The sequence below is a fragment of the Labrus bergylta genome, chromosome 5 (assembly GCF_963930695.1).
Source record: "Labrus bergylta chromosome 5, fLabBer1.1, whole genome shotgun sequence".
NCBI classification, from domain to species: Eukaryota; Metazoa; Chordata; class Actinopteri; order Labriformes; family Labridae; genus Labrus; species Labrus bergylta.
Genome location: NC_089199.1, coordinates 7,805,644 through 7,828,841, shown reverse-complemented (window position 1 = coordinate 7,828,841; position 23,198 = coordinate 7,805,644). Strand labels below are relative to the sequence as shown.

Here is a 23,198-nt window from a genome sequence, read left to right as displayed (position 1 = left end):
AAATCGTAATCAGTTTTGCAGCCCTACAAGAAATGAACTGACATCGCAAACCATCCAAGTACTTGACTTGACTTTTTAAGCTGCTTGAACAACTTATCAGTACTTACAAGTTTTCAAGAGACTGTCATTATGGATAGTCTGTTTAAGTATTGTGGTTTGGACTGAATAGTGCTGGAAAAAATATTCAAAATGTAGATATGGAGAGGTTATCCATGAACGTATGCTTGACCTAACAGAAACACTTAGCTTTTCATCCATTTCAAAAACATTTCTGCATTTCTCTTCACTGTGAGGAGACTCCTTCTCCTGTGGGGTCAGAAGTCGGTACATCAGCTTTGATTTGTGGTAGCTTTTGTAGCTTTTTCGAGTAGTGTCTGCATTCAGAGGAGGATTCCTGTTTCTTGACATCCCTTTACAATGAAATTACATTTTCCGCAGTCGTTCAGGCTTGTTTAGTGTATTTGGCAACTACTATCTTCCTGAGCAACAAAGCAGCACGAGGGCTAAGCAGGTCTCATGTACGACACCGAGGTGACAAATGAGCTAATTGGGGATTAACAGTTAATAACTGAACGAGGTGCGACAAGTGCTGAGCCCCTCTCCGTGCCAAAGACTTCAGCGCTGTTTCTTTCTTCCTGGTTGTGCTCACCCCCTTCTCTCTCACCTGCCATGCTTTTGTTTCCCTCTCTCTTGATCCACTTCCTCTCTGTCTTGCTGCTGGATTTCTTTCCTCCTATTTCTGTTACCCTCTTTTCTCCCTCTCTCTGTTTCTCTTTCTCTCTCTCTGGCGGATTCTCATCAGACTGTATTAGTTGCAGGCGCAGAGCTAAGTGGCTGTGACAACATTCTCAGATGCTCCAGCTGCCACAGATTTATTGAGTTATTAAAGTAATGTACTGTGATTAAAAATGCTAATTTTCCCTAAATTGTATGCCAGCTTACAACGTTTTTTTCTCTCCCAGAAGCTGATTTAATTACATGGAAAATGAAACAAGGGCTGATGATTCAATCTTTGCAGCCAATTGCCTCTGCATAGAAAAATGAATTACCTCATGATACAGAAATATTGTTTGGGCTACAAAAAGTCAAATGACAGTGGGGGTTCTTTCAGAGCTTTTGCTGTTGTCTTGTACCAGCTGTGTAGTGCACAAATGCACATTTTTGTGCCATACATATATTAGGTTAGCTTGTGTTTTGTTTATGTGTCAATTTTACCTCAGGCCATTATCTGAAAAGGAGGCTTTGAATTGAGTGTAAAACACTTTAAAAACCTTATCTTGCTGCTAAACTAAGCGTTCAATAAATGTTGGGTTGTTTTTGGATTTACATTTAAAGCATGCATTTTTAAATAAAGAGAAAAAGAAAGTTCTCCTTCCCGATATTATTATGAATTGTGTCCTCGTCTATTCGGAATAATTTCCTTTCCCCTAGGGGATTTGTTCAGTGTGCTTTCCTTGGCTCATTTTGGCCGCTCATTATGCATTCATGTATTCGTTTATATAATGCACAACACTGCAGCTTCATTGGACAAATCTCAGTAGTTCAGGACAACATTGTATGTCATCCATGAACGGAAACATTTCTTTTGAATCCAGTATTTTGTTATTTCTTTACCTCAAGCAGTCAGTTTCCCCCTGCAACAGTTATTTTTTGCAGAATATGCAAAAACAGTTTTGAACGTCACAGGGATGAATCAGCTTGTGAAAAAAGAAGTTCTCATTTGAATAATAAGATAGAACTTATTTTCCCTTGATCACTTGATCTTTATAGAGCATTTTTGCAGAGCAGCAGATAGCAATGTGCTGCTACAAGAAGACCACAGCCGCTTTAAGTATTGCTTGGAACCACTCCAGATTTCTCAGTGCTCTAAAACAGATTCTGCCAGAATCAGCATCAATTTACAGCCCTCACCTTTTCAATAGATCCTATAGCAGATCGTGTGAAATATCCATGTCCGTGTAGGATTTCTTTTTTCTCTCTGGAAAAGATTGCCTTGTACGTGTGTTACAGCGGAGTGAGAGGATCCGGCCATCCAGATGTCCTAGACATAACAGAGGCTTGTCAGCTCAGAGGCCGGGCTCTAAATGGGTCACTCTCCTTGATATCACACAGCTCTTCAACAATGACCCAACTGTTCTCCTGATATTACAGCACACCAGGTGGCTCTCTATGGAAGTCACGGCCATACAAATATGGAGTGTTTGTTAGTAGGTAGAAAAACATATGAACATGCAGTTTTTTGTTTAAGCTGTGGAAAGGGGGTTTTAATACACACTATCGCTGAATTCAGCCAACACTGACCTTTAAATGTTTTGTTTTTTTAAGTATTTTTTTTTTTTCCTAGTACATTTTCTCGTCTCTCCTGATAAAGCCATTGATATTTCATTGTTTTGGTTTATCTCTCTCTACACTTTTGTGCATGTTTATTTTATCTTACACATTCATGCACACACTATAAAGCCTTTCCATGACAGTTATTTTACATATTAAATTCAATACCTTTTGGTATTTTTGTTGCTTATATCATTGAGTAGGAGGAGCACTGTTTTCTTGCTTTCTTTACTTCTTTAATTTCTTGAACAAAAAACATATTCCTCATTTGTTAATCTTTTCGGCTAACATCCTGCTTTTAATTCTAATTTTGGTATGAGGCAAATGGCTTTTTTTGTTGATCTGCTCTTCCCCTCCTCTAGTGCACTATACAGTACCCATGCCTGTAAGTAACATATACAAAGAGCTCTGCAAAGAGGAGTAGGCGGGGTAGTAACACAAAAAAAGAAAGAGGGAGAGGGAAGGAGAGAGGGGGTGGGTGGGTGGATGGCAGTTCAGTGATTTCTGATTTATGGTTTGATTACAGTCTTTCCATCCTGCTGAAGACCGGCTGTATTTGCCTGTATCACGTGAACTTTTTCTCACAAGCTTCAACTCATTCTGCTCCTCATCAAATGAAACACACATTTACACACACGCACACACGTGTGCACACACATTACATTCAGGCATACACACATGGACAAATACAAACTGATTGAGAGATAAAAAAAAAGAAAAAAAAAGGAGAATGGCTCTTTTAGTGAGCTGAGCAGTCTCCCCCTCTAGCAACTTGGCAACCACTCAATACCATTTACCTCCAACTGTGAAATAATATTGATATTCATAAATGTACCCAGTAAGAGGGACAAAAAATAAGCCTTACAATGGAGAGTGTGATTCGAGCGCAGGTGTTGAACGTCTTTGGTTTGTGATATCCCTCTCATCTGAATGAATATCAGCTCATTTATTAGTGCAAAAAATGAATACGAGGCCAAACTCTCTGTCAATACCGAAAAGTAGCCTTGAAAATTTAGACAATAGACCGTTTTCTTCACCTGAGGCTGGCTGGATATTTTCTGCATTCCAGTAATAGTCTTGGAGTGATCAGACCTTGGTAAGGAAGAAACACAGTAGCAGAGTGTACTCCCTTTATGTGCCATTAGTGTTTTTAACCATGATTGATCCGGCTGCATTTAAAGCATGTTGGTGTATGAATAGGATGAAAGCTGCACTGTAAGAGCCAGCCACTGATATCATGTCTCCCCAGACATTCATTAAACTGCCATTCATTTTCCTCCCCAGGCCTCTTACTTTGAATTTCTCTAACTGCACATTCTGTACCAAAGATTCCAGAGCCGCGTGAGTGAAGTAGTACATTCAGGTTCACCTTGTCGCTCAAGCAGGTTATGAAATGCTTCAGTAAAGTGGGGACCACGGAGGAAATCTAGGGTTCTGATTTATAGCTGTGGCAGGATGTTTCCAGCTATCAAAATGCATGTCAGCAATGAAAGATTGAGAGCTTATCAAGTCTGGAATCAAGTCTATTTCAAGAGTGGCTTCACAAAAGAAGAAGAATTTTCACTCATACCACCTGCCTATTAATGCTGAAACCAGGAGTCTCTTTGGCATCATTTGGCTTGTTAACTAATTTGGTCAATATTGAAATTACCAACAGAGAAAATAATAGTATGTAGACATTGGTGTCCTCAAAAGGGTTCATTTTATGCATTCTATTTTTTCCCCAATTTTTATTGTTTGGTGCAATATGTGTTGGTTGAAACTAAATATAGTTTTTTATACAACTTACTGTACAGCTTAACAGATAATTAATCATATCAAGGGCCAAGGTTGCTTAGTGTAAACTTATGAGCACTCTTTGTTACATTGTGACTTACTTCATTTCTTGATGATTAAAAAAGATATTATGAAACCGATGAAGTGCAAACAGCTCTTATAGTTTTGCAGCAGAGAGCAATTTGCCTTGCTATACTTCCACTTACATTAGTTGCTTTTTTTATATATATATTATATACTGTATATATGTTTTAAATTAAGGTATTATACATAGAAAAAGTTTTGCACTGAATAATTTAATTTTTACTTAAATACATGAAATCCATAAATCAATAAATACAGAGACATGATTTTTTTTAAGGACTTTTTTCACTTTTTTATTTTGTTTCTGTAGCTATAGTTACCTTAAAGGAACACAACCTCTTTGTGAATTTTCCACTGACTGTGCCAAAGCTAAAACGAAAACAAAAGTTAGGTTAATGGGAATTTATTCTACCTTGGCCACAGTAACCTCAGTTGCTAGCCGCCGTTAGTGAGAACAAACAAACTAAAAAACAAACAAACAAACTAAGTTTGACCTTTTTTGACAATTGTTTGAGTTATCTTTTCACTGAAAGCTATTTTGAAATGTTTAAATAGTTGGAAATTACATTCTCCTTTTTAAACCAAAGACAAAAAAATGAGTCACTGCTATGCTATGCTATACGTATACATTTTATTCAGTCTGAAAAACTAACAGCTAATGCTTTTGTGGATGAGCCACATTACTCTACAGTCATTCAGTCTGGCAGCAGAACACCTGATTGTTTCTGGCAGCACTCAGAAAGATCTCAAATTAACACCTAGCGAAAAGCTTACATTAAAATCCTGTGAAAACTTAAAGAAAGGCCAACCAGAATGACAGGTGAGCTTGCAGCGACTCCGGCATCAGCAGGTACATTTGAATATGAACGGCCTCGACTGAAAGGTTATGACCCATAAAGAGGGGGAATGATTTGAGCAGAGCGTGCAGCGGAGAGAAATGTCAGAGTGAGAATGGCAGGAAATATGTTAGTGACAAGGAAAAAGCTGCCCCTGGTATTCTAGAGCCCCGATGAGTAAAAATAGGGCATTGGGCAAGAAGGCAGGAAACCAGCAGAGCGAGGCCTCTAGTAGGAATTTCTTCTGGGGAGGAGAGATAAGGGACTTAACTCCCTCCTGTCTGGGACGGACGACTTTAACATGCGACATGTGATCACTGATCGCTTATGTAGAGATGGACAGAGGAAGAGATTGAGGAACTGAAAAAATGATTTGAGCACTGACTGATGCACATGTGTGTGTGCATGCATTTCAGTGTGTCGTTTTGTGCGTGTGTGACATCTGTGTGCTTCCTGATGACTTGTCAGTTATCGAGCAGCGACAGGACTTTTTAATTAGGTCAAGACTTGTGATGGAAACCAATGATAACTCACCTATAAGGACTTAAACACATTCTCACACATACACACACATACATGTTTTCCTTACCAAATTGGACTATAATGCTGCACTGACCAAACGTGGACCTCTGTTTCTAGTCATTTTGAAATACAAAACTAGAATAGAAATCCACGTTTAAGGTATTTGACCACAATATTCTTTCAAATAAGTCTTTGATTTGATTTTTACAAGAAGTTCCCCAAAGAATGGACTTGCGGGCTTGATGCTTGTCTACCTATCGTAAAGGGGACAAAAACACAGAAGAGAACTTATCTGAGCCTATAGTCCTCTAACTTACACACACACACACACACACACACACACACACACACACACACACACACACACACACACACACACACACGTGCTGAGGTAATGGCTGAGGAGTGGAAAGTACCCTGTGTGAGAGTCTGAGGTTACTCAGGTTAAAGAGTGGAAGTTGGACAATAAACAGTGGCCTTATCAGAGTCCGGGCAGAGCTTCCAACCTGATAGCCCAACATATCACTCCGACTATTAGAAACAAATATGACCTCTAGACCACTTTCCTCTGCCAGTTCACTCCCATTAATAAGCCGTTTGGATGTAAAAGAACCTTGGTGACAAGTTTGTGGTCTTCCTCGCTGTCATTTTGCCTTTTCATGCCAATCAGGCTCTATTATTAAATTTGTCTGTACTTACGTGACATCACCCAGACTAGATTTATCAGGATTTTTAACAAATCTAATTTTCAGGCCTGGTGGAATGTGAGATCAATACCCCAGCAGAGAAGAGACAACGAGATGAGATGATTATCAAATTGTTGATTACAGGAATTTGCGCACACTGTGGCAGTTCTCACACTCTTGGGGCGTTCACTGACACACATTTGACAGCCTGACAACTTCTCATAAACTGCGTGTGGTTCAGGAGTTCCCGATGTTGATCTTACGCAGGGACAGAGTCAAAATGTGCCAAACATCTACTCAGGAGGTTAAAAATAGCACAACAGCATCACATTTACTCCATCAATTGAGGCCACTGACATTCACTTTTTGTTTTTAAGTGTTTTATTTCCTCTTCTGAAAGTTAAAAAACAACATAACCCTGCATCCTGATGATCAGTTCTTTCCTAAATGCAGCGTGTCCACTGTTTTTCTATCAGTAGGAAAATTAAAAGCAACATAAATGTTATGAGCTGTTGATGCCAAATGGTGAATGTTTTCTTGACCAACTTGCTGCTGCCAGCTGTTAAAGAGGCTGTTGATGGACTTTTTGTTTAGCCGATGATAGAGTCCTTTGGATTCTGAAAATAAGCTTCTGTGAAATAACAGACTTACAGGAAAACATGTCTTATTCTTCACCTACTGGGACTTCTCAGTTTTTATTGTAATTAATTGTCTGCGACTTCATAACAATATTCGTGAACTCCAGAGAGAACGCAGCAGAAGAATAGATAAAACATCAAAACATTAGGGTACAGATTAGCATATAATGTATATTAGGAATGATGGATGCAATTATAGCAGTAATCCTTTCTCCTAAATCATCAGAAATAGCTGCTTGGTCAGAGTCCCAACATGTCAAAACTTGATGCTTTAGGTATTCCTCTAGTTTTAGTTCTAGACACTGTCATCTAGTTTGATGTTTTTATTATGTAATAACATGAAAGATAAAATGGAGAGCACCGAAGTCCTACATTTTTGGTTGACAAAAACGTTAACCATGTGCTAGTGACTATTGTGATTAAAACTCATCCCATGTTAATTGTTTGCCTTAATGCTTTTATAAATCAATTTGTTAAATATTTGAAATCATTCCAAAACTCAGGTATCTGTGGCAATGTGATCAATCCTAAGCTTATCTTCATGTATGCATAACCTGAGGTGGCCATTTTGCTTGAAGGAAAAAGGAAGGAGCCAGCCAACAGGCATGAAGGGAGCTACAGTACAACATATTTGGAGATATTTCATGCTTGCTACGCCCACGAGTTCAACAGTTACTTGCCATATCTAGAAAGCCAAGGACTCCAAAATGTTAGACAACCAACTTCACACATATTCAGCCTATGCATTGACAATGGTGTGGGATCAACTTTGTTTCAACAGAAAGCCAACAAGGTAGCAGTATTGGGACTGGAAAAAATGAAATTCAGAATGTCTGCCGTCAGAATAATAGCTCTAAATGAAATATGCTGTCTGATATTTAGAGCTGAAAGACAGAAGTGCTTGCATTGAAAAGAGGAACGGAGTTACATAAACGTCCTTATGTGTCCTTGTTGTGTCCTTGTTGTGTCCAGTCCCTGTCATATTGGGGACACAGCCTTCCCTCTAGCTATGTTGCTGTATGAGACAATAACCTAAATACCTGTCGGATTTCTCTCTTTCTTTCAAGCCGCGTTTCTTCACCTCACTCTATCTGTGTGATCCCATTTCATCCGTGTTCCTATTCTCTCTTTCTCTCATCCCTCCCTCCCTTACCTTCACTCCCTCATGGTCACTCTCTTAAGTGATTGCTACATTTCATCTCACGGTAAATCGCCCGTCAGCCCGGTGAGCTATCATTATGCAAATGATGGGCAATTCAATTTCAGTTGGTCGGAGGGGGAATTTCTAATTAGGGTGAGGCACAGCACTCAAGATGGAGAGAAAGATGTAAAGGCAGAGAGAGAGTGAGAGGAAGGCAGAGAGGTGCAGAGGTAAAGAGAGAAAGAAAGAGAGAACTATCCATCCACAAAATCAACACCTGCATCACAATTATACTCGTCAGTTGGCTGCGACTTTCCTGCCTTCTGTTCTTCCTTTTGTTTTTTCTCTCTCTTCCTATACAGTTAATTTTAATGAAGCTCTGGCTTCTGAGCTTTCTAGTTAGGGATTCTTATCAAATGTTTATCATGCTGAAGGCCAGCTATATGTTTTTATTTATTTATTTGGAAACCTCTGAAAAACACTGCAAACTCAACTTTTATAAAGATAGAAACAGAAAACCGACTAGTCACAATGATACTAAACTCATCTTGATACTGAGGTGAGAAAAGTTCTCAAATTATCAAAATGACAGTTTCACCCAGAGGGGAAATTAAGGGTTTTTTGTTTAAACTGTACATATCTGACTCATGTGCTATTTATGTCATTACCACTGTCTCATAACATCTAGTTGGTCACACATATGATTATATGAGTATGGGGGGGGGGGGGGGTGTCACTTTGAATCTAAATGTGAATCATTTATTGTTTACTGCAATAATTTCCTCTTGGTGGTCAGAGCTATTTTTAAATCTTTGTTTGTAAATGAAAAGTTCTGAAGATATAGTCTTAGTTAGGGTCAAAGTGTGAAGTGACAATTAAAATGACAAAGCATATAAACTAGAGTTTCTACTGATTATTCATGACTAGAGATTAAGGTCTTGATCATGATATTTTTGTTGGATCAACACTGACGAAAACAAATATATTGGATTCACGGTTCAGTAAAACAGAGAAAAAACTATTCTTTTATCAAAAGTGTTTCTGTTGATCTTTCAACTATAGTCTTTTCAGCTCAGATTTGAGATTTTCCCTCTCAAATCTTATTTATTTTTTCTAATCTGAAACTGAGACATTGCTATTTTCTTTTAAGGTCACATTATTGATTCAAAGGTGTGTTTCTATCCAAGGCCTACCACCCGTCTTGCCTTGAAATATTTCTCACTGATTTTGAAATTTGGATCTTTTGCTTTCCAATTTTCAAGTCAAGACGAGTTTTTATGGGAGTCAGTTCTTGATTATTCTGCTTCCGTCTCTCTCACTGACTGTTAAGTGTACAAAAGATCTGGCATTGATTTCTAAAGTTTTATTGGGAAAAAATGTGGAAAATGAAGAATACCACTATCAGAAAACATGCAGGCAACATTTTAAAATTGTTTCATTCGGACACATCTTTTACCTTTTCTCTCCAGGATGAGTGAAAAAGGAGAGGGTAGATTAATGCATACTGCTTATGTAGCCAACAATTGTTTGTGCATGCATGCTTGCATTGGTATACAATATCAATACCTGATCAAAATATGTTAAAGAATATAGATTATTTAATGTAATCTATACTAGATAAGACATTTAAACACATCGTTAACAGATTGACAGTCTCTATGGAAACATTTCATTATAGCATATTTTAAACTTAATGCATTAAAAAGCTTTCATCTAAAGGGATTTAACATGATAAACCATATTCATTCATTTGCAGCATCTGCAGGCTTGTGATTTAGATTTTAACATATTTTTTATAATTTTGTGGTGCTGTCAAACCAAGCCAGTGTGCAGCATTTTTGTTCTCTCTCTATAATGAAGCACTGCGCTCATCTTGTTTTTGTTTTTTCCCCCTGCAGTCCAGAGGGACGACATGTTTCCTGCAGGGAAAAGAAAAGAACGGGATGGGTTTATATCTAGATTAAGTGAATGTGCTAAGTTTACCTGCAATGGAATATGTCTGCATACTCAGGTTGTTCGTGTTTACTCCTGTTTGCATTTAGTTTATGGTCATTTGGGATTTTATTTACGTGAAGGACCATTTTGCTGTAGTCCCAGTAAGATATCCACTCTGCCTTTGTGTGTTGTTCATGTGTGTGTGTGTGTGTGTGGGAGTCATACTGTGGTGGGCATTTTGGACTGTATCACATGCACACACATATCTGAACATGTGTCGTAATGTGCTGGGTTTCAACCATACATTCACACACACACACACGCGTGCGCACACACACACACACACACACACACACACACACACACACACACACACACACACACACGCACACACACACACACGCACACAACAGAGGATTCGGCTGAGATCAGCAGCTCACCCTAGGCTGTCAAATATTCTGTCAGCACAGCCCAAGAATCACAATTGGACTCTTTGGGAGGCATTAATTCAAAGCACCGTAACAATGCTCTCTGAAACCAAATCAACTGCCTGTAGTCAGCATATCAACTCTCTACTCACTCTCCCTCTCTATCTCTCTATCTTTATCCATTGCTCTCACTCTCACTCTCTCTCTCTCTCTCGCTCTCATCTTGCCTGCTTTATCACTCTCACTCGCTCTACTCTGTCTTTTGCCTTATCCTCACAGCCCCCCTCCTCTCTCTCCTCCTCTGATGTGTGATTGAACTTCTAAATATGTCATATAAGCTGACTTACTGTACAAGACTGCCTTACATTGACAGTAACTTCCTCTGCAGTTAGTAAAAGTAGCAATTTTATTTCAAGTACGGCAACTTAACTTAAAATGAACTAAGCATTCAAAATGCACAGTTTTACAAGGTGAGGGGACATTTTGAATTTTTTTAATGCTTTTGATTTATTGCAGCACCTTTACAGCAGTGTCCGAAGTCACTTCTCTTCGATTTGCCTTTTATTTTAACATATACATATTTAGTTGATGTTCTCAGGGGTATTGAAAATAATCCAAATGTGAGATATCACTGTGTTACTACAACAATTCAGGAACCTTTGACATTTGACTCATCATGTTATTAAGTTTCAGACAAATCAATCAATCTTAGAGGATGCAATCATAGTTTTCCAGAGCCCACACTGACATGTTCAGAAAGCGTGTAGTCAAATGAAAAAAGGCAGATGAAATTTGCTAAAACAAAGAAAAACAGCAACTTGTCACATTTGACAGGCTGAAATCATCAGAAAATGTTTTTGTGTTTTTATGAAGATAAACTGCCAATTGATCACTCATTCATCAATATTGATGAATGTCTTTTGCTAATCAACTCATTTCAGCATTGCTCTGTTCCTGTCTTGCTTCAAGCATGACTGTGATGTGAAAAAAAAAACCTTAAAATGCAGCACAGATGGTGTTTTTGTGTTAATGCGAACATGAGAACATTTCCATCACAGTCACAGAAATTCTCATGAAATCAGAAGACAAATGCAGACTGACATTCGGGAGTCTCTGCAATCCCAATTTGTTAAGGAGTTATCCTCCTGAGCGTCTGCCTGCATTAAAATAATCGAGCCTTTTGCATGTACCTCCTGTGGAAAAAGGCAAAGAAAAAGAGAAAATCCCCTGTTTTTGTATTAGCTAAATCTTCTCCCAACCATCTGTTTTCTGCCAGTAACACTCTAGCTGTGGCCTCTACACAGCCAAAGGAGTTTTTTTTTGTGTGTTCTTGTCGGTTGTTTTTCGTAAGTTGTATTGTTGTTTCACCATGTTTGTTTTTTTGCCTTCAGGAAACGGCCTCATAAAAAAAGATGAGGGTTTGTGGAAAAGAGAAACAGATAAATGAAAATGAAAAGTTTCTTCTCTTTTTTCCCCACAACATCAGAAAGAGCAAGGGCAACAACAACTGTACTTTATTAGTGTGCTCCACCCCCCTCGCTTTGTGTCAAACCTGATACAAAGGGGCAGGTGTGTGTGTGTGTGTGTGTGTGTGTGTGTGTGTGTGTGTGTGTGTGTGTGTGTGAGGGAGAGAAAGTGCCACTAATCGGAGCAGGCAAAGACGTAACTAACTATGTTTCCGTTGAGTTAAACGATTTTTATTTTGAACTTCAATAAAGCCCTACATTAAAGTATACGAGACAACTGACTTTTATTAATCCCCTGTGAGTGGAAAGTTAAAAAATGTGTTGTTTAATCCACTCAGTAATCCACTCAGTCGACTGCACTAGTGTTAAAACTTTTGTAAAGATTCTTTTTTAGATGCTGCTGTTTGGTTGCCGGGATATCCCCCCTGAACGACATAATGCCAAAGCATGCAGTGCTGCCTCATAGAGGATCCACTTACTGTGACAGGTCTCTGTATTATGAGAAGACACACAAAGTTGAGAAAAAGAACAAGAAAGTTGTTCAAAAGAGAAAACTGCCAATGTTTGAGAAGTTTGAGAACAGGGGAAAAAAATAATCTGTGGCACACATTAACAGCACTTTGACTAGAAGTTATGTTTATATAAAACTACAACTTCCTCTGACATGTCTGGAAAACAAAGCATGTGTGGATAAAGTTATAGGGTTAAAGCGAAGAAATAACTTTGTAATGATCACTTTCAGATAAGCTTTCCCATCACCTGTAATACAGCTTGTAGCATAAATTGGCTGAGAAACAGACACAATCAAAGGTAAATATGACCCCCTCCTCCCCCTCAGTTTTCTCTGTGAGTTTCTGAAGACATTATAGAATCTTGTCAGTCAAATAAAGAAAAAGAAGAAATATAAAAACTGAAGCCTTGATTTCCTTTTCTACGATAAATACAAATCTCCCATCTATCTAACCATAATAATCTTAAAACATAACTGTCCTTTAATTGTAGATTACTGTTCAAATACTCCTGTATTTTTACAGCTAGTCTAGTGTGTCAAAAAAGATGAAGTTTATTGTATAAGAACAGTAATGATGTGTATTTGTACCTGTATTTAATCTTTTAGCTAATGTTGCCAGAAGAAAGCGTGTAGTAGAATAAAGAGAGATGGGGAGAGTGAGAATCTGGTTCTAGAGGTCCAGCCTTAGAGTGCTCAGCTTGATGTATTGTGCTTGTGTGTATGCTACGATCTGTGTTGACTAGTGCGACACCAAAAAGATTGGGGAAGTATAAACAAAGCATAAGCCTACAAGGGGGAAAAGTGGAGACACTGTGAAGCCTACAGAAGAGGACAAGAGAAGATAACAGACACACTGCAGAGGCACTTTGTGTTCAACTACATTTAAATCAGAGTGTGTATTATGTAATCACTTTTTTTTTCCCACATTAGAAGCACATTCATGGACGCTCATGCAACACACATGGATGGGGAGTGTGTGCAGAGGCTGTGGTCAGATATAAATAGCCTCGGCTCAAACGCTGCTGTTGGCTGGATATTCCCAAAGGTGTGATCAGTAGTTGGAGTGTCAGTATAGGCCTGAGGCAGGTAGCCCTGGGTTCATGTCCTGGTTATGGTCGAGCTGCTTGGGCCTTAGATGACATCTCTTTCACACATGAATACACACACATACAAACATATGCAAACACTGTAGAAAATCCAGCGTTCTTACAGCTGGTACATGGAAGTAAACAAACATACAAATGCCGGCACATGGGATTGTGCCAATGGTATGCCGGGGTTGACATACCACTAGGTTTATTTCCAAGTGCTGTAAACATAAACATGGTTACATTAAATATGCATCAGCATGTTTCAGCAATTCAGGTCAGCTGCTTCCATCCTCTAGTAATCAATGTGTTGTATTGATTTCCATTATTAAACAAGCACTGGCTTAAAAATAGAATACAAACACAATGCTTTGCTTGAAACTTGAGCCGTATGTTAATGCAGGTTACTTCTCTGTTCATAGCATATCGTTTCTGGTGTGTTGGTATTGTTTACGTGCATCCTTTGTTTGAATTAGACAAGATTTACAGTGAATGCCATGAGTCTAAAAGTCACAGAATCAGAAGTCTCTGCAAAGTAAAGTTAAAGATTTCAAACTGAGCTGAACGTTCATCTTTTTTCAAATGTAAACCTTAAGCCTACAAGCTTGTATGTAAAAAGTAATTAAACAGACGTAAACCACAGTTGAAATAACACCTGAATCATCTGTCTTCAAATTTAACAATATGGCATCCTGAGATAAATGTAAAAAAAAAAAAAAAAAAGGAAAATGATTCATTATGATGCAAATTGCAAACCAAAGTAGAACGCTGCAGATGCTGTTTCTCTAAAAAAACCACTGAAAAAGTGATTCATACTCTGTTATTGACTGTCAGACCACCACAGCTTCAAATCACTCTGATATTATGTAATATGTTTATGCAACAGAATCCACAGGACAATGTATTTTAGCAGTAGTGATATCAGGGAGCAGAATTGAACAATGTCTGTTTGGAACAAGGGGGTAACATTTTCTGTTATTGATCCTCATGATGTCAGTGTGCATGCATTGTCGAGTGCATACTGTACATAGAAAGTGGGCCTCTGTCTCCATGGTGTTTAAATACAGTACATGCATGGTTGTGTGTGTGTGTGTGTGTGCGCATTACTGTATACCTCAGATGAGTGATAGGGTTTCCTCATAAGCCGGTCTGGGCCTTGCATTCCTCTCATCGGTGCAGTCTGATGTGTGCTGGTCTTTCAGCTAATCTGGGAAGAATGCCGGCTGCAGACACACATGTGTTCCATTAATTCCAGATCTGCGTAAATAATATAACATGCAACAGCTAACATTACAGGTAATTGTACCCCCACAGCTGTGCCTTAGGCTTTACAGTGCCCTCCCCCCCTCCCCTCTTCCCGCCTATAAAAAGGCAGCGCTGATATCTAATGAGTAGATGTATCACAGTGTGCTTTATGCTGCTGATGTAGTGAAAAATAAAGATGATTTATATTTAAAAGGTATTAGACCTCACAGGATAATGGAGTTTATTTGGTATTGGGAATAATAAAGATCTGAAAACAATATATCTTTTCCTTTTTCCTCTACTTTAATGTTTTTCTGTTAACACAAAAAACACAGCATAAACCAACATCGTGTGATAAAGCTGAGATCAGATATTTCAGCTGTAGTTCTTTTTAAGATTTTATCAAAGAAGACACTTAATCTATGATAAATTTATGGTTTAATGTGGACTATAAATACAACAATACATAATTAGATTCATATGAATACTTGAGAGATTTAAACACATCAATTTATTTGTGATATTCATATCTCTCGGCCTTGATAGAATGAATTGATTGAATTGATTGATTGAAAAACATATTTTTCTCCTTCTTTAACATTTTTTGTGTTTGTGTTAAGAGAGTGAATCTATTCTTAATGCACATGTACAATGTACATCTTTAAGATAATTTTTCAAAGTTGAACTGAAAAAAGTTAAGTCAGATAAATGCAATATGTTTGTAATATAAATGGAAAATAGTATCAGCCTCCTGTATCACTTTGTTGAGATTGAATCATCATCACCTTTTATCCATTATTGTAGTGTGACACAGCAGCAATATAATCTAAATTATTTCATTACAATTTTTCTCTTTTATCAATTAAAAAACATATTTTTAATCTCATTGAGACGCATAGTCTTATTCTCAAGAGAGACCTGGACAAAACAGCAAAAGCTAGAGACAGTCAGGACAAGAAAAACACTCATAACTTAGAAAAACAATATAAAATTAAACAGTTTAAAAATAGGAAATGTTCATCTGATTTTAAAATACTCTATACAGGAACAGACCCCTGCATATTCTAGCTCCAGCTAGTTTGTGTTTCATCCTTTAAATGAGTAACCTCATTTGTCAGACACATTCTGCTTCATCAACGTCCATGTTCTCTTTTCAGATCTGTAGATGAGCATAAAAGTTGGTCACATGTCAGGGGTCGTGCGAGAGAGCACATCACAGCCCACCTCTCCCCCCTCCCTCTATTGTTAATGTTTCTCTATCCAGACAGCCATCATTGGCTCTCAGTGTTTATTGTCTGCTCGGCTCGTACCGATTGGCCCGACCCTGCCAAGCGACAGCACAATGTTTGCTTTTGCTGTCTGCCTGGGGAAGTCCCTCTCTGTCCTCAAACATCGTCCCCGGCTGCAGTAACTGAAACAGAGTTCAGAGGGGATACCAGGCTCTTCCTGCACGGTGCGGTACTGCATCTTCCTGTGACTGCACACACGAAGTTAGTTAGAATGTTAAAGTGACTTAGAGAATTATTTATTCATGAATTCATTTTTTTTTGTACCTTTACTTTCCTCAGAGAGTTGCGTGAGCAAACAAGTGAACTCTGCCTTCTGCTCTTTTCTGGTCAGAACAAGAGTGTGGGTGTGCAGGATTTGAAAATAAAAAAGAAATGGTGTCAGGCTGAGATGGTAAACGGCTGGCAGCATCTGTTTTTGGTGGAAATATCACAGAAACCAAAAAGGCAGCCAGCGAGTGAAAGAGGGGTGACAAGGGTGAGAGCGTCTGAAGTGAGGGCTTGAAAACAAAAGAAAGGTGTCAGAGAACAAGTGTAGAGAACAATGCTTCTTGCACTTGCAAACCGTTGTGAGCCAGCGAGGAAATGTGAGGAGTTTGGCTGTTGCTGTTCTGGGTGCCAGCACTCCTAATGAGTCTGTCAGGGCCAGTTAGCGCAGCCAGGACTGCTTGTGTCCCCTCCAGGCCGCAGACAGCTGTTATTAGCCCCGTAATGGCATGCCACAGGGCCAGATTAGCCTGGCACACTGGAGAAATATCAAACATTCACTTACTGTGGCTCCTCCGCTGGCTAAAGCTGCTGCGCTGTGAGGCATTCATTTAGCCGCGATGCTGGCAAGCTACCTAACAAGCCATGGAAGGAAAAAAAGTCTCCATTGAGAGATGTGGTTAGTGTACAGTAGCTGCTATGCACGGTAGAAAGAGAAAGATGTGTCTGATTGTGGGTGTACTAATGATAACATTCGGGGTCCTGTTGCTGTTTATGATCATGAATCACTTGATTTTATGTCTGATGTGCAGATGTCTCCACAGACCTACAGTCAGAGATGGAACAAGAACATACACTTTTATTTCAAGTCAGAGAACTGATGCTTGAAAAAAAACCTCATACGTAGAAGTAGAAGTAATGATTAAACTTCTTTACTAAAGTAAGTCTAAATGGCCAGATTCATAAACAAACTATATAGTGTATAACAGTGTAATAACAGTCAGTATAAAGTGAATATAACAGTGTAATAACAGTCAGTATAAAGTGAATATAACAGTGTAATAACAGACAGTATAAAGTGAATATAACAGTGTAATAACAGACAGTATAAAGTGAATATAACAGGGTAATAACAGACAGTATAAAGTGAATATAACAGTGTAATAACAGACAGTATAAAGTGAATATAACAGTGTAATAACAGACAGTATAAAGTGAATATAACATTATAACTTGTATAACAAGTGCATATAAGAGTATAAAGTAGCTCTCTGATGTACATTTCTAAGGAAGCCCTAAGTGGACATGAATCTATACATGTTGTTACTAAATTTTTTTAATAATATCCATTTGTTCTCTAAAGGTCTCAACTGATTTATTTCTTCTATCTCAAGATAATAGCACCGGGTTTTTCAGTACAGATAAAATTGCCAACATATTTGTGCAATTCAGACAGTGAAGGAGTTTTTGGAGCCAGTTTTAAAAAAAAATGTACAATCAAGAAATGACCCATTATTGGGTGCCTATGGACTTATTTTTTGTGTTGCCTTGGTATCGAAACAGGTATTTGTATTTTATTACAGAAAACACAGATACCCAAGTAAAGTACAGATACTTGAAAACCCTACAGAAGGGAACAAAGTAGAGCTCTCAATAAAGTTGGGAAGAAAGTTCTTCCTCGTTTAAAAACAAACATATCAGAGTTGTTTTTACGAGTTTGTGTTTTCTGCATGGTGCAGCATCGAGGAAAGTTGTAAATGAGAGTTCTCTTTAATAACGCTGTGTCATCATTATGCGAACCATATCGACAAGATGGCCACTGCTGTCTACTCATCTGTTTTTCACCTTTCATAATGAGCACAGGAAATCAAAACCTTACACAGCAAGAACTTCTCTCTCTGTGCCTCTGGGGAAAGCCTGCACTGTATATACAGTCTACACCATTAGATTTGTTGGTACATACTGTACACTGCTCTGCATACAGAGCTGCTCCCGATAGGGAATAAATCATGCTCTTTGAGCCTGTTATTTCTTTAAAAAAAAGTTTCATGCATGTTAGATAAAGCGTTTTGCACACATATCTTGTGGGTTTCACTGTCAGGTAGTCACTGTGCATTTAGGCCCATAAACACAATCTGCAAAGGTGTGTTTACGGCGGTTCCACAGTAAAAGCTCATGTGTGCACTGTGGATGTGTGTTTGCCTGAACCATGTGACTGAGCAGCAGGGCAAGATTTGATTGTTCCCGGATGTTTTGTCACTTTATTGTTAAATAAGTGTATTCTAGTGGGAAAGAACAGAACGATTGAAATGGTTTTTATTACCAAACTGTTATGGAAATAATAACTTGAGGTTTTAAAAAATACAATAGTGTTGTGAATTGTTGTGTTTGTTCATGGTAAGGCAGTAACCATCCAGCACCAGGAAAACATCATTCATAAGGACAGACTGAGAGTCAGACACTGTCATATAGATAGACAGGTACTTTATTATAGATATATATTTTATACATACTTGATTGACTGCAAACCGGGGAATTGTGGAACACTTTTTTTCAATAGTAAGCCTCGTCTACAAAAAAAACTGTCAATAAATAAATCTAATCTGATGTCACAGAATCTAACTTTTTTGGTGCACCAGCTATGCCAATGTAAAACAAGTGTTACTTTAACATTTTGAGTTGAACATGTGCATCCATGTGATGAAGTTTCAGAGTGAATGTTAAACAAAAGAGGTGAGGAAGACGTAAAGCAAGCCTTAGTGTGAGAAAGAGATAATGTCTTATTTGGCCTTGATTCCAGTTTTGAGTGTTTTCTTTTCTAACAATAATCTACATTGTAGCCTCATTATGGTACTATATGCATCATTCAGCACTATACTGTTCATGGGAGGTAGCAGCCATAGTCAATTCTGAAAATATAATCTAATAATAGTATTTAGTATTTCAAAAATAATAATATTTATGAGCTCGTTGCAGCGTTTATTTTAACAGCAGGCAGCATGGAGAAGCATACTCACGCTCTCCAACAGCTGAAAGAAAAAAGCTCTTTTTATCAATTAACACTCGCGGTAGGTTATCATGACTGGAACCGAATGTAAACTGTTGACCAGATGTTTCCAAAGAGAGAATGGCAGGATATCAAGGAATCACTGTGAGATGTGAGAGTGAAGTGAGCGGAGAGATAAAAGGCAAGGAGTGAGATAGAGAGAGTAGATCCTTGGATGAACCCCCTGCTGTTACTGTGGGCCACGGTGCGAACCCCACTGAGCCGCACTGTCGTTCTTGGCAGGGACCACTTGTTGCGAATAATTAGCTTCCCAACTACTGAGGGTTTCGCCACCGCAGTACCGTCAGGTTGTTGCTGTTACAGAGCGGAAAACCCACATGGGGAAAAAAAGTACATGGAGGAGCTGGCAGACTAAAAAACCCACTACACTCCAATTATTAGCTGTGTAATGTTGAGAAAGATGGAGTCAGTCAGTCAGTCAGAGAACAGTGGGGTGATCAAACACAACATCTTAGTACCATTGGTGCTGCTTCTGAGCCGACCTCAATTTTGTGTTATGACGTCAGCATGAGGTGATGGGAATTTAACATGGCAGACAGTGTGGAGGAAACATTTATGAAACTAATAATTGAACAGAAAATTAGAACAATGAGACAAATTACAATACATATAAGACCACTGAAGGGAGAAGAAAAAACTAAGATAATTTAAAGTACCTTTAGAAAAACATGTTTTATTTATGGACTTTTAAAATGTCAAAATAGAAGAAAACAGGCATAAAAAACAAAACAAAATAAGGACAAGTGGATGTTTATGAAATCATGGAGTAATCAGTACATGAAGGCAAAATGTTCCTCTTTTAAGTAAGTTAATGTTCTTTGTACAGTTTTAAGCAACTTTACTCAAGTTTGGATCTCTTGACTGTTTTTTTAATGAAATGTTCTGTCCGTGATTTATTTATTTTTTACGCTGAGTTTTCTGCAGAAGGGAGAAATGTATACTTAAGATTTATCTTCTTCCTCTTCCAGAGCAGATACGGTGCTGCAGATCGAGGTGTGAGGCTCTACAGTTCCCTGCCCATGCGCCCAAACCCTGACGGCAAGAGACTGCCCTCTACTGGGGTAAGAATCGTTTCTTCAACCCTCCTGCCCCCCCACCCCCACCCCCACCCCCACCCCCATTGTTGCCATCCATACCAACATGTACATGTATATTTACATCAAGGAGCCCCCATGTCTGACAGTGGTATTATGACCACATAACAGAAATCAACTTCTACCAACTCTCAGGCTTGTATCATGGCCAAGAAACAAGACAACCCCAAAGTAGTTTCTAACTTCTTTCTAACCTACAATGACTTCTTCTTCCTCATCCTAAACCCCACAATGCATTCTCACACCATCGCCACTACTTACCTCATGCATGCTTCACACGCAGATTCTAATAAACCTGCTCAGTCCCTGTTCTTTAAACCATCACGAGCTACCACAGGGCTCCAAATAAAGCACCCACCTGACTTAGTGGTTAGTGTGGTATCTGCTTGCTAGGTTCTTATTTTGCTGCAGCTGATAGGCCAAGAAACGGTCTCCTGCGTGTATTTGTACAGAAGAAAGACATGCAGCAGTTATCTGGATACAAGGCTTCTGACCTATTTTTAGGTTAATAAAAAAATGGCAAATGTTGATTGGGAGGAAAGTGTGGGAATAAAAGCATTCATGCGATTTCTTTTGATGCACAAAAAGTTGTGTTAGGACATCAAAGTCTAATTTTCAAACTATTTATTATATAACTGTTCATGTGGACACTTAGAGAATATTATATTTATTGAAGTTCAGTGATGCAGCATGCTTGAGCAGTACATTATGTCTGCTTTTTTTTGTGACACCTTTTTCTTATTTTTTTTAAATAAAAAATCTTACAGTTTTGTAAAAAAAAAAAAAATCATAATTAGAATCTAGCCTGTCTTCCTTTTATGCATTTATGTAACAAAGGACAGAAAATGAAAGAACAATAGAGCAAAAAGAGAGAATTTAATTTCGTATGTCTCCCTTTTTCATGTCTCACTCCATGCAAGTGCTTTTTGAATTATCTCTTCTCTGCTCCAGGGCTCAATGAGAGGAAGAGTGGGTGAGCGAGGGAAACAGAGAGAGAGAGAGAGAGAGAGAGAGAGAGAGAGGGAGATGGAGAGAGAGGGAAAGTGAGGGTAGGAGACAGACAAAGCAAAAGCTGTGTAATATTGTTGGTGCGCACCTTTTTTTAATTACAACAGAGATTGTATTGATGTCTCAGGCCACATGTCCTCAATCATTTATCAAGAGGGAGAGTGCTAACAAAGCATTTCTAAGAAACCCATCCTCTCTTAGGGCCTGGAATCATACGTTATCTAAAGTGAATATTGTTAATGCTGCTTCTGTGGAGAGACCCACTTACAAATCATGGGAATGAGTTCCTTGTCAGCACATGCATGAGGTAGTAAAGATATATATCCACTGTCATCTGATCTTCTGTTGGGGAAATTAAACTCAGCATCTAAATCTCTGTGGAGAAGTTGTTTATAAAATGCATATGTTAAAAATGATGGATAAACATTAATGAAAAGGAAAGGAATATGTTAAAATCACCGAGTTGTTTTTGTTCAGTGTCAACTTAAAGACTACATCTATCACTTGCACATATAGATTATACATATGTGTCATCTTTTCTCCCACACTCCTCGTTTATTTGAATTATTTTCTCCTGTATGTTTTCCGGGCTCTAAAGGATAGAGGCTGTGTTTGGTGAGTGCATTTGTTATTTAATTAGCCTAGCTTAGCATAGGGACTGGATCACTGGATTGGGTCCAAAGTAAAAAAAAAAAAACAGCAACCAACGACCGGTATCTCCAATGCTCTATCAATTGTAGTTCATCTTGTTTCAAAAACAGTTTTAAAAAATAATTTTGTGGTTCAGAAATTTTAATTAAGAAGTTACTGCTCTTTGCTTTAGTTTGGGTAAGTATAGTGATAGCCAAATACACAAATACTAAAAGGAAAGACACATTTCTTTAAAGCTTAAATGTGTCTGTTCTGCTTAACATCATTTCCTGGCACAGGTAAGTATTGATTCATAAAAAGACCATGGTTGTACTTGTACTCAAGGTAATTAGCCTAGCTTAGCATGAAAAATAAAGTGAGAATGGGTCCATCCAAAGTATAAAACTAAATCTAACAACTAGCTTCTACAACAGTCAATCTGCATCTTGTCTTTTGAACATAAATTAACTGACGTTTCTGGATTTTAATGGTAGAAAACCAAAGAAGTGACTGCAGCCAGATGGTGTTCAGACAAATTCAGCATAATATAGTAGCTTCCTTAAAAAACTCAAACGAAGGGATCAACAAAATGTTTTGTTCAGCATCAACATACAGAGATGTTACTTTTACAGATCAGTATTTCTATTTAAAAAAAAAAGGTTACTTGAGTTGCTTAGAATAAATGAATTATTTGCAGTAATCAGTTACGGTAAATACAAATCTTTATCTGGAGGTAATTAGCCTAGCTTAGCATGAAGAATGAAACCAAGGGTTAAAACCTGGTCTTGGTCCATCCAAAGTAAAAGAACAACAACTATCTCAACCCCAAAAATTACATTTCATCTTGTATTATAAACTCACAAACCGAGGTTTGGTGGTTCTAAAGGGAGAAGACACAACATTCTGAAATTTTTTAGGCAAACAAAGCTACAGCACTATAAAGTTATTCTTTTAATTCTGCACCAACTCATAGATACTCACGTGTAAAAACCAGACACAAAACAAAAGGAGACAATATGTGCTATTTTTTCTCTCACTCTGGTTTTCTGTCATTTCCGTCTGTGCTGTAGCTTTAGTACAGTAGCAGACTGTAGCTACAGGCTGCATGGAGAGGAGGAGAATAAAAACCACTTAACATGCAGGAGGAAACCAGACTTTTTTCCATTGCACTTATCAGGTGCTGCGGTGAGAGCAAGTGTCAAGGTGCACTAGGTCCCTG

General features: G+C 38.3%; 1 protein-coding gene across 1 annotated transcript in view; it reads left to right on the top strand.

The window, feature by feature from the left end:
* Positions 1–23,198, top strand: part of tox2 (TOX high mobility group box family member 2) — a gene marked incomplete in the record, with an annotated part of 105,409 nt that overhangs the window by 15,827 nt on the left and 66,384 nt on the right. The window contains 1 exon segment of the mRNA XM_065954662.1: positions 20,216–20,308. Coding sequence (XP_065810734.1) covers positions 20,216–20,308 — 93 coding nt within the window.